The following is a 14,155-nucleotide window of genomic DNA, read 5'->3' as shown; positions in this document are numbered from 1 at the left end:
CTTTTTCATAAAGAATGAGAAATAAGAAATACAATTCTTCATTAAGAAAAAGTGTTAACAAATTTTTGGAGTAACCTGAGGTTGAAATAAATCTTTCTTTTAAATGTTAACACAAGCTCCAAATTCTTCTTTCATCAGATATCTTAAAACATATGAGCCCTTCTCTTTGTAACACATTAATTATTCATAAAATGAAGTCCGTACCTGTTAATAGGTATGCTAAGTACAATGTCATTATTATGAAATAGATGCAGGAATTGGATGAATTTTTTTGCAGCTTAATGCAGAATTATTAGCCATTTTGAAATACAGTGGATTCTGGTTAATTGGGACACATTGGGACTAGAGCACTTTTGGCCAATTAAGTGGCTGCCCCAATTATGCGAAGTTCCACATAAAGACTTAACAAGGTTTGTTCTTTAAGATTTGCCCCAATCACCCGGAATCTACTGTATTCATTAAAGTGGTGGAAGGGGGAGGGGATACTTAAGTTTGTGTTGAATGGATTTTTATCGTGAAAGTATGCCCACGTTTATGTATATATTTTGAGGTTCTTACAGTTCTGTAAGGGCAAAAATTATATTTCTTTGGGCATATTTGTCTGCTCATTCAGAGTAAGAAATTAATTATTCTTTTTCTCTAAAGTTGATCATGTTACAGCCATTTTCTGTTAGCCATCTGCAGTTGTTGCATTGGGAAAGAAATCTTGGAGTGATTGAATGAAGCAGTTAACAGTATCAGTGTATCCAATTTATAAATAAGAAGTGGATATCATAATTGGAGATGAGAATGAAACAGTTAACGAGACAAATATTCTTCTTTTCAGACTTATTTCCATGGGGAAGCTGTGATGACCAAATACCATCCATGAAAGAAGATATATTTCATAATGACAGTACTAGTTCTGTCATGCAGACTTCTATTGGTCATATTCCAAGTTTCACACGTTATGGACAACAGTTAAGTGAAGAATCTTTTGGAAATTCACAGTATTATACTAGTACTGAAAATTATCAGTCTTCTGGTAGTGCCAGGCAGGGATCAGAACAAAGAAGCAGTCGTGATGTTCAAGATCTGCCCTCAAATTACTGGTGTCCTAATTGCTTTAAGCAGTATTCCACAAAATACACATTGCTGAGACATATTAAATTTGAGTGTGGGAAAGAACCTCAATTCCCGTGCAGTCATTGCTTTAAGCGTTTCAAGCACAAAAGTCACCTTGTGAGACACATGAGGGTTTGCAAGGTGTGTCTTGTTAACAAGTGAATTATTATATGAAACTTGAGGTTTACATTGGTATCCATATTCATTGTAGAGTCTTCTGATTATTGCACTATGTTGAAATGGTAAAATTTTCTAGTATTTTGGAGGAATTTGCTATTTTCCTTCAGAATTAAAGTGATGGAAAGTAAATGTCATGGGGTTCATGTAAGAATGTAACTGACCACAGATTGTGACTCGTTTGGAGTGAAGCTAATGGTTGCAGATTATGATTAGTCAGAACATTGTAAATTAATCATACAGTGTGTGTTTCCCATAATTTTGTTTCTTCTGTTATAATTTATCCATATTATTACTGTATTTATATTTACTTGTGAATAAATTATTGATATCTGCATGAAAAATTTAGTGTAATGTGACAGGTGAAAGCTGATTGAATTGTTCTTATATTTCATGCCTTAGAAATAAAAATGGCATTGAGAAAAGTTTTTATTCGGTTGTTTTAATAAGGTGGTGATATTGGTGACACTGTGAGACATCTGAATTTCTGTTGGCCTTTTACTTATTAATTTTATTATTGCTTGATTTCGTTGTTTCAAGCCAACTCACATAGAGGCGTCTACTTGTGCTAGATATGTGGTATGTAATTTTTCTAGTGCAGTGATTTCTGAATTTTGTTCTGTTCAACCCTGGGGTTCTGTGAATGGTCACCAGAAGTTCTTTGGATTTCATGATGATTGACAGACCAAAACAAATTGTGTTTAAGTGTGAATCTGAGACTGTTTGCGCCCTAAGTAATATATTGTCCCACCAAGGAGTGGCCTATGAAGAGCACTGCTGCTCCCCAGACATTTATATTGACTGCCTGTAGGATACTGTTTATGACTCTTTGTGTTGCACGTTACTGACCAGGTTCTCGGTAATGATGCTACATGGTAGAATGTTTTATGTTTATTTTAAAAGTGCTGTTGGGCAGCTTCTTGAAATACGTCTGAAGGAGATGAAGGTACAAAATGAAAAGAGGAAATTAAGAATCGGGGTAAGGGGTGAAGATTTCGGGTAATCCATTGCCCATTAAAATTCAGTGGGCCTTTTCACTACTGTAGAATATAGAACAAAATAAAAGTCTTGATCTCTCATGTGTTGGCAACATACTGAAATTATGTGTGAAGTTATAGCACTGAGTTCTGTGAAGGTAGTGGGCAACGTACAGCTTGTTTCTACTTCATGTGATTTACTGCAGTGTTGTATCTATTACTTCACATTTTTCAGGATCAAATGCTATGTGTAAGATAATTTGTCTGCTTTGGAATGGGTATGATTTTTGTGCATAAAGTGAATGCTGTAAGATGGGGAAGATGTGTTTTCATGTTTCATGTGCAAATTTAATGACAATTTTATTTAAATTTCTTTCAGGAGTCCAAATAAAGAATCACCAGCAAATTTAAGTTTGGTGTGTACCTGTAAATTATAACTGTTACTTTATTTGGAAGTTCATTTACTTTAACTTTGTATAACATTTCTCAAGAAACAGCTTGTTGTACAAATATTAATTGATACACATGGTTGTTGTTAAGGATCTACAACTTTGATTTGAATTTTTTTTTTGTTATTGAGAACATTTAAGTAAATACAGAAATGAGGATCCTGTTTCTGAGTGATGGAAACATCCAGTTGTAGCTGTCTTGCTGACATTTCAGAGGTATTTACTATTTCCGTCTTCAAGGTGAAATGATTACTTAAGTGTCCCTGCTTATATTACAGCACAGGTCCATGTGATATCTGTGATATCACTGTGTGTGTGATATGTGTAATCTGATCTTTTATGGGAAGTAGATCTTTATCTGCAAGAAATGAATGTCAACAGGATGCACAAAAGCAGAGAACACATATATTATTCATACCCAATTTGTGTACATTATCAACAAATTCAAATGTGTCACCTGTTATAGTTGGTTTACACAAAAAGCATTTGGTTTGTGAGGATTAGATGACTAATATGCAACAAGCCACTTATACAAGTTACATGTTTAACAAAGATTTGTGAAGGAGCTTGTCACGTTTAGTTGTATATGAATCTATCAGAAGATTTTAAGATGACTTGCGGTTTTTGATGATTTATTATGGATTTTGCCAATAGTAAGTTCCTCTTCTCAAAGTAGTAGTTGTGGGTCACATAATCTAGCATTTTTTACTTTCATAAAGTTATATACATTTCAGAATATACAAAGGTGACTATTTTCATTCATATTACACCTACCAGAATACAGTATTTGTTGGTGTCATAGACATAGCCAAGCAGTTTGGTATTTGATATCATATTCTGAGGGCAATCTACTGACACTGACACAATGAGAAATTAAGAGAGCCAGCGGCACACTTACATTGAGTTTTCCTGTCTTGGCCTGAATATGTTAAAACATTGTGAAGTGCAGAGTTCTTAATGTCTTTGGTTCTAAAATCAAGACACTTGTTTTGAAGGACTGATTTCTTCTTCTCCTCTGATTGTATCAGTTATTTAACATTGTCAAGTAAAGAAACCTATACTATCATGTTTAAAAATTGTATAATCATATTGTTTGTGGCTTTTCAACTGTTAGATCTTTGAAACTTTGAATTACCATATAAAAAAGAATATATTAATATTTACTTAAAGTAATATTGAATTGGCTGAGGTTTGAAGGACTATTTATATATAATTTGTCTTTAGTGTGCCACAAAATATTTTAAAATTAGCAGTCATTGATATTTCCAACACATAATTAATTGTGTAAATCTTTTGTTGTGAAACCAGTGAAGAAATAAATGCTCAGTATTAGGATCTTATTTTTCACATGTTTGGTAAAGTAGCAGCTGCCTAAGTGTGTCAGAATCTTAGATTCGAATGTCACACATTTTTTACTCTTAGTTATAATGTCCTTACATTTTATGTAATTAACTACACTGTCACAAATAATTACACTGTAGAAATGGTATAACTATAGTTCAAAACAGCATTCCTGTACTCACTTTGCATGTTTTATGTGAATGTTTCATAATGCATGTTAATTGGTTGATTATTCAGCATTTTATAAAATGTAATGGACTTCTGTAGTCATTGATTGTGATAAAAAGTGAATTATTCAGATTCTTGGTGGGAGAACATTTTTTCCTTCTTCACCTCTTCATAATGGCTCTGGGACCTGTCCAACTTCCTATCCAGTGGATACCAAGAGAATCTTTTTCCGAAGTGTAAAAGCATCTGGAACTTGAAGCTAATTATGCAGTTAATATATGGAGGTGTAGCTTTACATTTTATGGCTCTGATTTCGATTGTAATTTGGAGTTGTGACTGTTCCCAAGAACATGAATTTTGCTGCATTGTAAAAGATAATGATTTTTGCCTACATTTTGGTGATTATATGTTGAAAATATATTTATTTTTTTTGTTTCTGTTTCTAGATCAACATCCAAGTTTCAGTTGGGATTTCTGGTTTCTTCTATCACTTACCTACCAGAAGAGCTACTCTGTTAGAAGAAAATTGTGCTTTTATTGTTAATTTGTTGTTGTTGATGTTTGCAGAATCTAAATCTTGGAGTGGTCATCATTCATCAGGAAGACTGATTCCCGAAACAGTTAATAGTATGTTTGTACCACCGGAACAATTGTTTCAAGATGCTGGTACAGGAAGATTTGATCAGTCTCAACAAATGTCAGATGTTACACCACTGTTTGGCTATTCACAATCTGCAACTGGCATAGGTTATTTAAAGATTGTTGGAAGTACTCAGTCATCAGAAGAGAAATTCAGGTGTAAAAATTGCGGGAAGTTATATCGTTGGAAGAACTCACTCTATACTCATGTCAGATTGGAGTGTGGCAAAGAACCACAATTTCAGTGCCCCTATTGTCCTCATCGTGCAAAGCTGAAGGGTAATCTGCAAAAACATATTAAGTTGAAACATTTGCAAGAGAATATCTGAAGTAATTACACTGTTATGTAATTGCTGATTTTTAAGTTCCTGACAGGAAACATTCCTTTTTGGAGTTTTGTTAGCATACTGCATGTGTATGTCTGTCCTGTGATTCAACAGCCTTCAATATTATAAACATGTTTGTGAACTTGATATAAACATTATGTCTGGAAATTCCCCTGTTTGATATTTTTTATTTCCCTGTCTTGAACAGTGATAACTTCTTTCCATTTGATAATTCCTTTTCTATGTACTTCATAGATGTTAATCATTAACAGTAGCAACATGGTTGATCATGTGAATCCAAAGATGGCTGTCTTCTGTGTTGCTGCACCATGTAATCTGGCAGAAGTTTACCAACATCAGGGTGATGAATCATTGCCTGATGATGGAGGCAGCAAGGATCTCATAAATTCACCACTGTAAAAACCTCAAATCCTATATGTGAATCCACTAGGTGGTAACATGAGCCGGGATAGCTCAGTCAGTATAGTGACTAGCTACGGGCTGGACGGCCGGGGTTCGATCCCCGACGGGGGCAGAGGATTTTTCCTCTAGCCTCTGCGTCCAGACCGGCTCTGGGGCCCACCCAGCCTCCTCTACAATGGGTACCGGGGTAATTCCCGGGGGTAAAGCCGGCCGGGGCGTGATGCTGACCACTCACCCCCATCTAGTGCCGAGGTCAAGGAAGAGAGGAGCTATACCTCCACTCACCCCAAACGCCTACATGGCGTATAGTGGGACAAACTTTACTTTACTTTTACTAGGTGGTAACAGTACTTGACATTCGTTATGGTGTCTTGAAATTCTGTGTGCTGAAGTATCTTTGAAAAATGTGCAAAATGTTTTGTGATATTTGTAGGAAATTGGAAATTTATGATATATTTTAGTGTGATGGCAGTTATTAACAGTTATTAAATGTGAAATTTATGCATTGTTATGCTATAAATACAGCTTTTGTCAATATATGTGGTATTAATCATTTCAACTGTGTGTTGTGGCTTACATGCAGTAGCTGGCCATGTGTTGCAGTTACAAGCTGATAAATCTTTAACCTCAGAGGTAAAGTCTAACTGACAGTCCCATATTGTAGAGGTTTAAATACTGTTTCCATGTGATATAAGTTAAAACCTACAAAGTTTAATCCTTAAAATGCAATCTGTTAAAGGCAAATTCTTTAATTTATTTCTGTTTGCAGAAGCCTGTGTTAGACTCAATTCATGTATTTTTATTTGTTCATGAAGGTTCCTATTTGCTTGTTCAGAGATTAATGTATGTAGGCTACATGGTATGATAGATATGATTGAATTTGAAACTCATAATTATGCACCCCCTTTGTGCCATTGTTACTCTAACTCACATTATGCGACTTTGAAAAATGGGCATTGACTGTTATTGATCTGACCATAATTTTCTGTATATCAGTGATAGTCATTTAAGAATAAATAACTTATTACAATTGATAGGAAAGTTGTGGGTGTTACAGAAGCAGTGTTACGTCTCAGTAATGTATTTTTTCAGAGTTATTGTGCCTCATTTAGCTAGAAAACTGCTAAATCAGTAGGATATGATTTTCAAAGGATTTTAGGTTTGTTCACATAAGATATATCATTACCTTTTCCAAAATGATGAAAACTTCAAAATATGTCCTTCAGAATATCTGATTTTAATGGGAACAAATTAGTTTGTTCAGATTTTTCAGTTCTGGACTATCTTTAAGTTTGAACCATTTGGCAGAGATTTGTTGGTTGTACTGCTTCCTAGTTTGTATGTATTTTTTATGGTGTGGTAAGTGATTGAAGGATCAATAAATAGTATGTATCGCAGTCATTAATTTTCCATTTACAAATATTTCTGACAATATTAATATCAACATTGTATTCCATAAGACCATATTTATCAAACTTGATTATGTGGTGGTTATATATACCCATTAGTGGCATAATATCTGCTAAACTGTCCATAAACAAATTAGTGTTGTATTGAAGGCTCCCATGAGAAGGACAAAGTTATGAATAATTCTAGCACTTATGGCTGTAATTGTCCTTGATAAGATAAATAAATATTTACATTCACAACAGTAAATATTCATCAGTTGTACCAAAATAGTAACCAGTGGACAAGAAAGAACATTTTATGTTTATATTGTATTTAAAGTATTAACATTATTGAAATTACTATTAAACATTAAGTACTATGTTAAAGGTTAACCAGCCTCACTTTGTTTTGTGGTATCTGTATTTTGTATAATTTGTCATTTCTTGATTTAATTAATTTTGTTGTGCTTTTGTGATGTACGATTTGCTGAATAAAATATGATTCTGAGTGTATGCTGATATTTGTTGACTGAAGGAGAATCCGTGATAATATACAATTGTGCAATATGATATGACAAGATTGCTTTACCAGAGCTCATAACTATCAGTCATTCTATTCAGGCCCCTTACAATCATTGTTTTATCAGTTTCTTCTGATTGCTGTTTATTTGAACTTCCTTTACCATGTCTTCCAGTTGGTGATCCATTGATTTTCTTGTTTTTGTCATGTGTCCTCCCTTTCTTTTGCATAATCATACCATTTCTCAACACTTTTATTTTATTTTGGAAGAAAATATTGTCTACATTTCCATCCCTGAGGATGAAGGTGATGCATTCCTCCAGAATGTTTGTAACCAATAGCAAGGCTGCACAGTGTTATAACCCAGAAGAAGACAGTCCAACAGTGTAATCATTATTCACCATGTTCTGTATATAGACACATTCACTTGTAATCTCTTAGCCTTTTTGATGCTTCATTACTTTCAGTGAGCACCATGACATTAACATCAGCTTTATTAACTTCCGAGAGAAGTGAAGATGTTTCTCACTGTGTTTCCAGCAGTTGATGACTTTCAAACCATTTTGTCATTTTTCACACAACATAATATGAACATGTACTACTACCTACCACTGCTACTACCACTTCTTCTTCATCTTCTTCGTATGCTGCTGCTGCATACAGTATGGTTTCACACTATTGTTGGAGAAATAGTACTTCATATGGATTTAAGAGTATCTGGTACCATATCTATACCAGCAATACATACCTTTTTGTAAAGTTGTTCAGACTGGGTACCAGTTTGTCAGTGCTTTTCTTTCATGCTATATAAGTAAGGCTTTGCATTGGTAAGGTAACCCTTAATTGTGGAATACTGTGAGCTTTCAGATTCTCTTAGTGACATATGATGATTGCTGTCTTCTGGGATGTTTCAACACATGGTCTGGTAGATATTAACCAGTGTTTCAAAAGAGCTTACTGCTTCCATCATCAGGGTGATCATCACTCATCATTCTGATGACAGAGGCATGAGATCCTTTGAAACGCCATTTAATATCTACTGCACTACATGTTGCAGCATTCCAGAAGACAGCCATCTTCATGAAGTATTATGTTTTGCGTGCCCTGATGAAGTTCTTATAAGTCATAGAAGGACATCTCTTATATACTTGTTGCAGCTGATGGTTCATGGAACATTTGCATGTCTTAATTTTTTAAGTTGAACAGAACGTATAATGCAAAGCAGATAAGGGTGCAGACTATTAAATTTACTGTCAGTTAAATTCTTCCAGGTATCATTAACTGTTCTGATTTCTTTGATGTATTAAGTGAACATTTGTTGTCCTCCACTAAGTAAAGCTGATTGTGAATGTGATCCATAATTTTAGACTTAAAACCTATTTCAGTTTTCTGTGGGAATTTAAGAGAATCATACTGTCTTTCTGTTCCAGTTTCCTGATGTTGAATTATGTATGTCTTCATACATATTTTGTAGTCTTTACTATTGTAATATGTCTCCCCTGGCTTTTGTGGTGATTTCCATTAACATGTAAATGTTTATCCATGTTAATATGAACCTGGAAGTATGATATGATTCATAATGCTGGTTTACATTCACAGGGTTACAGAAATACTGAGTTGGGTTGAACTGGATTATTAGAAGAATTAATTTGTGCTGAAATGTTACGTCTGATGGTTGCAAGGTTCTTATAAGGCTCAGTTTAGGCTTGCAGCAAGAAAGGTTGAGAAACAATGATTTGTAACTTTTTATTCTATTAAGACGTACACACCATGAAAATATTAATAGGAAATGCCTCTTTGGTGTAGGAACTGACAAAGAATATTTGACAGAAGAAATTGAACAGATGCTTTAAAATTTAATTTCTGATTGATGTTTTACAGAATTCGTATTATGGAATAGTCATCAGTATTCAAGATTTAATCTTGGGGAAATCAGTGTTTTTGAACCAGCTGAAGCAGCACTGCAAAGTACAAGACATAATCAACATGGAGAGCTGCAGCAGCAACCAGATCTTGCCGGAATATATGGTTCATTGCACCCATCATCTCAAAGAAGACATTATATTACAAAGCATCAAGTTCCAAATGAGGGATTTGTATGTCCAAACTGTGGAAAAAGTTATCGTTGGAAGAAGTCTCTTTGTAATCATGTGAAACTGGAGTGTGGCAAGGAGCCCCAGTTTCAGTGCCCCCATTGTCCTCATCGGGCAAAACTGAACTGGAATCTTCAGAAACATATAAGACTGAAGCATCCTTAGGATACTTTGTGAAGTTACTAGAATTACAAGTCTCTTTAGTAACATTTTCATAGAAAAATGTTCTAGAAAATTGGTAATTGGGTAACTAAGGAGATGAAAGGGAGAAGTCGAAGTGGAAGAGTAGGACATAATTATTTTGTGAGGATATGAACTACATTGAATTGGTTCATGCGTGTTTCATATTGTCTGCTTTGGCAGCAGTAGTAGTTACATTTAATATTTGATTTCTGTTACCTGAGGGTTGTATTTGGTAAAGAATTGGATCAAGATTGGTGTGTACAGTTGTATGTTTTGGTAGTAATGTGCTTAAACCTCAATGTTCTGTTACCAGCAAGTTTGTCCACTTTAGTAAAATATGTGTCTCCCTGAATTTTCCTATGCCTCTGTAGAGCTTCCATGTTCCATACACAAACCATAAAAAAAATTGTTGACAAAATCTGTTATTACCTGTTAATTGAAAAACTTTTTTCTTTTGTTTACCTGCTGTTCATCTTTGTAATTTAAATAAAAATATAATTTAATTATTTATCTTTATTACAGTTTGTTTACAATTTGTTAAAGTTATATTTCAGAATATTTGAGTTACACCTAAAGCAATTTGCTTCATCTACTTCTTTCATTTTATACAACAGTATAGTGGGATGTTTTGTTGTCCAGACTACTTCAGATAAAATTTTGCGATCATATCAACTAACTTGTTCTTAGCCCATACTTTATAGACGTTGGTACTTGTACACAATTATTCAAAAAGTAAGGTACACACAGGCCTGACATTCATTCAATATTTATGAGTAGACGATAGATAGGTTATTTACCAAACATTCTTTGGGAGTCACTTTATCAGGTGGATTCACAATATTTAGCAAATGAGTGGTTGTGCCATGATTAAAACAGCATCACTTGTTTGTGTTGTAAACTTAATGTCAAAACACAAATTTAGACCATCAAATGAATCCTACAGCTCAGTTATTTTTGAATAAACCTGGAAAACTGATGTTTTTAGAAGGGGACAGTATATTGTGTAGGATTTAAGGTTTTATTTTGCCATTTATTCACTGCAGTGTTTTTATTACTGTAGTGTATTATGTGATTTTAAAGGCTTATGACAGTTGTCAAAAATCACTATGAAACATTTTCTTTAGACGTTTTTCATTATCTAGAAAGAAATAATATAAAATGTGTGTGTGCAAATGAGAGTGTGTAAGAGAGAGAGTGTGTTTATGTGTGTATATGTATATATGACATTTAACAGACTGTCTCTCTCTATAAAAACCCTATAGCTTCATTTACAAATTTTTATGCAGATAATATGTGTCTAACTTATATTAATGTTAAATACAAATCATTTCTGTATCAGCTTTATTGAGTTGTTGGAAGTATGGAATCATGGCCTTTCAAAATGTAAAATGTGTGTATATTTTCTATTGTCAGACAACTTTGTTTTAAAAGCATTCATGTCTACATTTACACATTTACATGTTACAATATTGATTTGGAAAATCTGTTGAATTAACATATTCACCCAGCAGCTTCAGAAAGGATTGTGTGTTGAGTAAGAAGATGGCTAAGGAATTTATATGTCAATAAGTGCGTATCATGATGAAATATTTGCTGTAATCTGTCTTCTGATTGGACCTCTATGGATCCTTACCCTGGTAAGTGATGTTACGTCTCTCAGCACCCCATTTTACATACAATTAGGAAAGGTGAACAGTTATAGCTATACATGGGAGGAGATTTTGCAAATGAACTAGTGTCAGTAAGTGCATAGAATTACACACTATTCAAAGGTATTTGAGAAAATGTTAATTCCCAGTTTTTAGATGTATTGTTTATCTCTGTTTTGTATTTAAAAGTATTCTCTTATAATTTTAGTCACATTTTTTTTGCAACACTCCTGTAGCTGCTTCTGAATTCTATATAACAGTGGTGAATTATTTATTCATACACTTTATGTATCATTGGTCAGAAGGTAAACAAGAATTGGGAGGCAGTCTCGGTTGATTATAATTTTCTTAACTCTTTAACATTTTCCTTGATTAGTTGTAAGGTGTGTTTGCAATTTAAAGCTGCAATGATCAGTTGTTTATGAAATTTGATATTGGGGGGGGTTTACTGAAATTTAGCATAATGTTACAGTTTTGGTTAGAAACAGACAACAATAGCAGACTGCCCATAAAGAATTAAACACATTTTTGCACAGAAGTGAGTACATGGGAAATTCTAGGGTTGCTTTGGTTACCGTTGTTACCTGGTGAATCCCAATATGTCTATGTGGAAAATATTAATATTTTAGATGTAAATTGAGTTTTATATGTGGAGGGAGGAGGATATCTTACCCCTTCAAGCCAGCATTTGAACCCTGACTGGTCACATGCTGTGACAGTATTTCAGAGTTTCTGTAGGAGTATTTTTACATAGGATTTTCTAGTGACTACCATGGTTATTGCTAATGGATTCATTTAATTACTTCATGATTGTACACAGACTTATGGCTTGAAGGGTTAATAGTTGCAGGGAGGAAATATTGCATTGATGTTCACATTGTGACAGTTTGGTGGAATACTAGCAAACACACAGCCGACTGACACAATCCTCTTCACTAAAAATGAAAGGAATTTTTAATTTTTTTATAATCCTCTAATGACAAGCTTTTCTTGGTGTTTCAGATTTGAGTGTGTTACTGTTCCAAGCAGTCACAGACAGTCAACACCAAGATCCAGACTATCCTTCAGTTTCTATTCAGTCAGTAAGAAATACATGTTATACTTCATCAGTCAACACCAAGTCTTCAGTCATTGGAAAGGAGCTGTTCCTATGCCCTTCATGTTGTAAAGTATATCACTGGAAAAAGTCACTCCTTCTACATATGAGACATGAGTGTGGCAAAGAACCTCAGCTCTGTTGTGTGTATTGTCCATATCGGGCAAAACTTAAGGGCAACCTCTTGAAACATGTGAAGAGAAAACATTTTATTGGCCAAGATACCGGTGAATAATTATGGTGATAAAAAGTTGTTTAGTTTTCTGTTTCATTATACTATGTACTGACTGTATCTCATGCTTGTCAGTTGCAGCTTCATCATGGTAAATGGAAAGCATGCATTTTGTGGCAGCAATATTCATGTGAGTGAGTGAGGGATGAATCACTGCATTCTGTTCAGATTAATACAATCACATTCTGGTTCTATAGTTCTGCTTTTCCTCCTCCTCTGTCTTGTGGCACATTCTTTTTGAAGAAGTGAACTTTAAAAACTTCTAATTAGAACAGAAACTTATAGGATTATGCAGTGCAGAGTTCAAATGACTGGGGATGTGGAGATGTATCTGGAGATGAGGCAGTAATGCCATGAAACATATGTTTTCAAAGTTTCAGTCAGATGTTGAGATGAAGTATAAATGTGAGTCCAAATTACAGAATGAAAGTGACATATTTGACATGACCTATATTAGTAGATGTACGTGTTTATATTTTTACATTTGTTGCATTTGATGACATAAAGTAATGATGTATTTAATTTTCTTGCTGCACACTTTACAATAATACAGAGTGCACTAGCTGCCTGTTTCAATGGAACTCACATTGTTGTGGATGGAAATTTGTGACTTTCTGGATCTTGCAATTATGCAGCAGTCTTCTTTATGGAAGTGTGAGATATATTTTGATGATGTGTACAAGCTACATGGTTCCATTGCAGATGATGACAAATAGTAAACTTTTTATTTATTAATTCTGTATCTGAAGGTGAATGTAAGGGTGGAAAGTAATCTATGAAATGAAATAAAATAAATTTAATGAAATTTAACATTTATTTGTGCAGCCATTGCATTTTTGTACCAACAAAACTTATGCAGCAAGAAAGTTACAATAATTAATCTGAGAACATTCTTCAGTTGTAAATAATCTGTTTAATTTTGTAAACTAAGTACTTTAATGTTTTACTTTTGCATTCCATATGTGATTATATTTAATGATATGTGTTATATGTACACAATATGAGACATTTCAAGTAGGTTTTGTATTTAAATTATTATTTATTTGCAAAGAACATTGAAATATTTTTTGAAAATAAAACATAACTTTACTGGGTTACAAAGCTTGAAATTATTCTGTGGTTTCAGGAACTTGATATGCTTTCAGTGTTATATCCATTGCTGTCATGGATATGTCTTTGTTCTTTTACTGCATGAAGAGCATGATAAGTCCACAAAATATTCCTGTGGTAGAAGTTACACATATTTTTGCCATGTATTTGGTTTTTTAAAGTTTATCTAAATAAACAATAAATAAATAAAAAAAATATTCTATGTGCTCTCAGTGTGACACAGTAGCATAATTTCTGGGCACATGTAAGCAAAAATGAAGACTGAGCAGAACATAATGTT

At 33.9% G+C, this 14,155-nt stretch overlaps 1 protein-coding gene across 33 annotated transcripts in view; it reads left to right on the top strand.

Annotated features, from left to right (window-relative positions):
- LOC110827600 (uncharacterized) overlaps positions 1-14,155 on the top strand; it is a 264,274-nt gene that overhangs the window by 67,487 nt on the left and 182,632 nt on the right. The window contains exon 5 of one of the 33 annotated variants that reach the window (XM_022059392.2): positions 12,440-12,783. The exons of 31 other annotated variants lie outside the window; for them this stretch is intronic. In XM_022059392.2, the coding sequence (XP_021915084.1) occupies positions 12,440-12,768 (329 nt within the window). In that variant the 3' untranslated portion in view covers positions 12,769-12,783. Of the gene's footprint in view, positions 1-826; positions 1,282-12,439; positions 12,784-14,155 lie in introns of those variants that run through there. One more of the 33 variants, XM_022059370.2, reaches the window with a different exon arrangement.

The sequence above is a fragment of the Zootermopsis nevadensis genome, unplaced genomic scaffold, assembly GCF_977971745.1.
Source record: "Zootermopsis nevadensis isolate Lab colony 2312 unplaced genomic scaffold, Znev_1.0 Znev_ptg000028l, whole genome shotgun sequence".
NCBI lineage: Eukaryota > Metazoa > Arthropoda > Insecta > Blattodea > Termopsidae > Zootermopsis > Zootermopsis nevadensis.
This window is presented reverse-complemented; position numbering and strand designations above follow the sequence as displayed.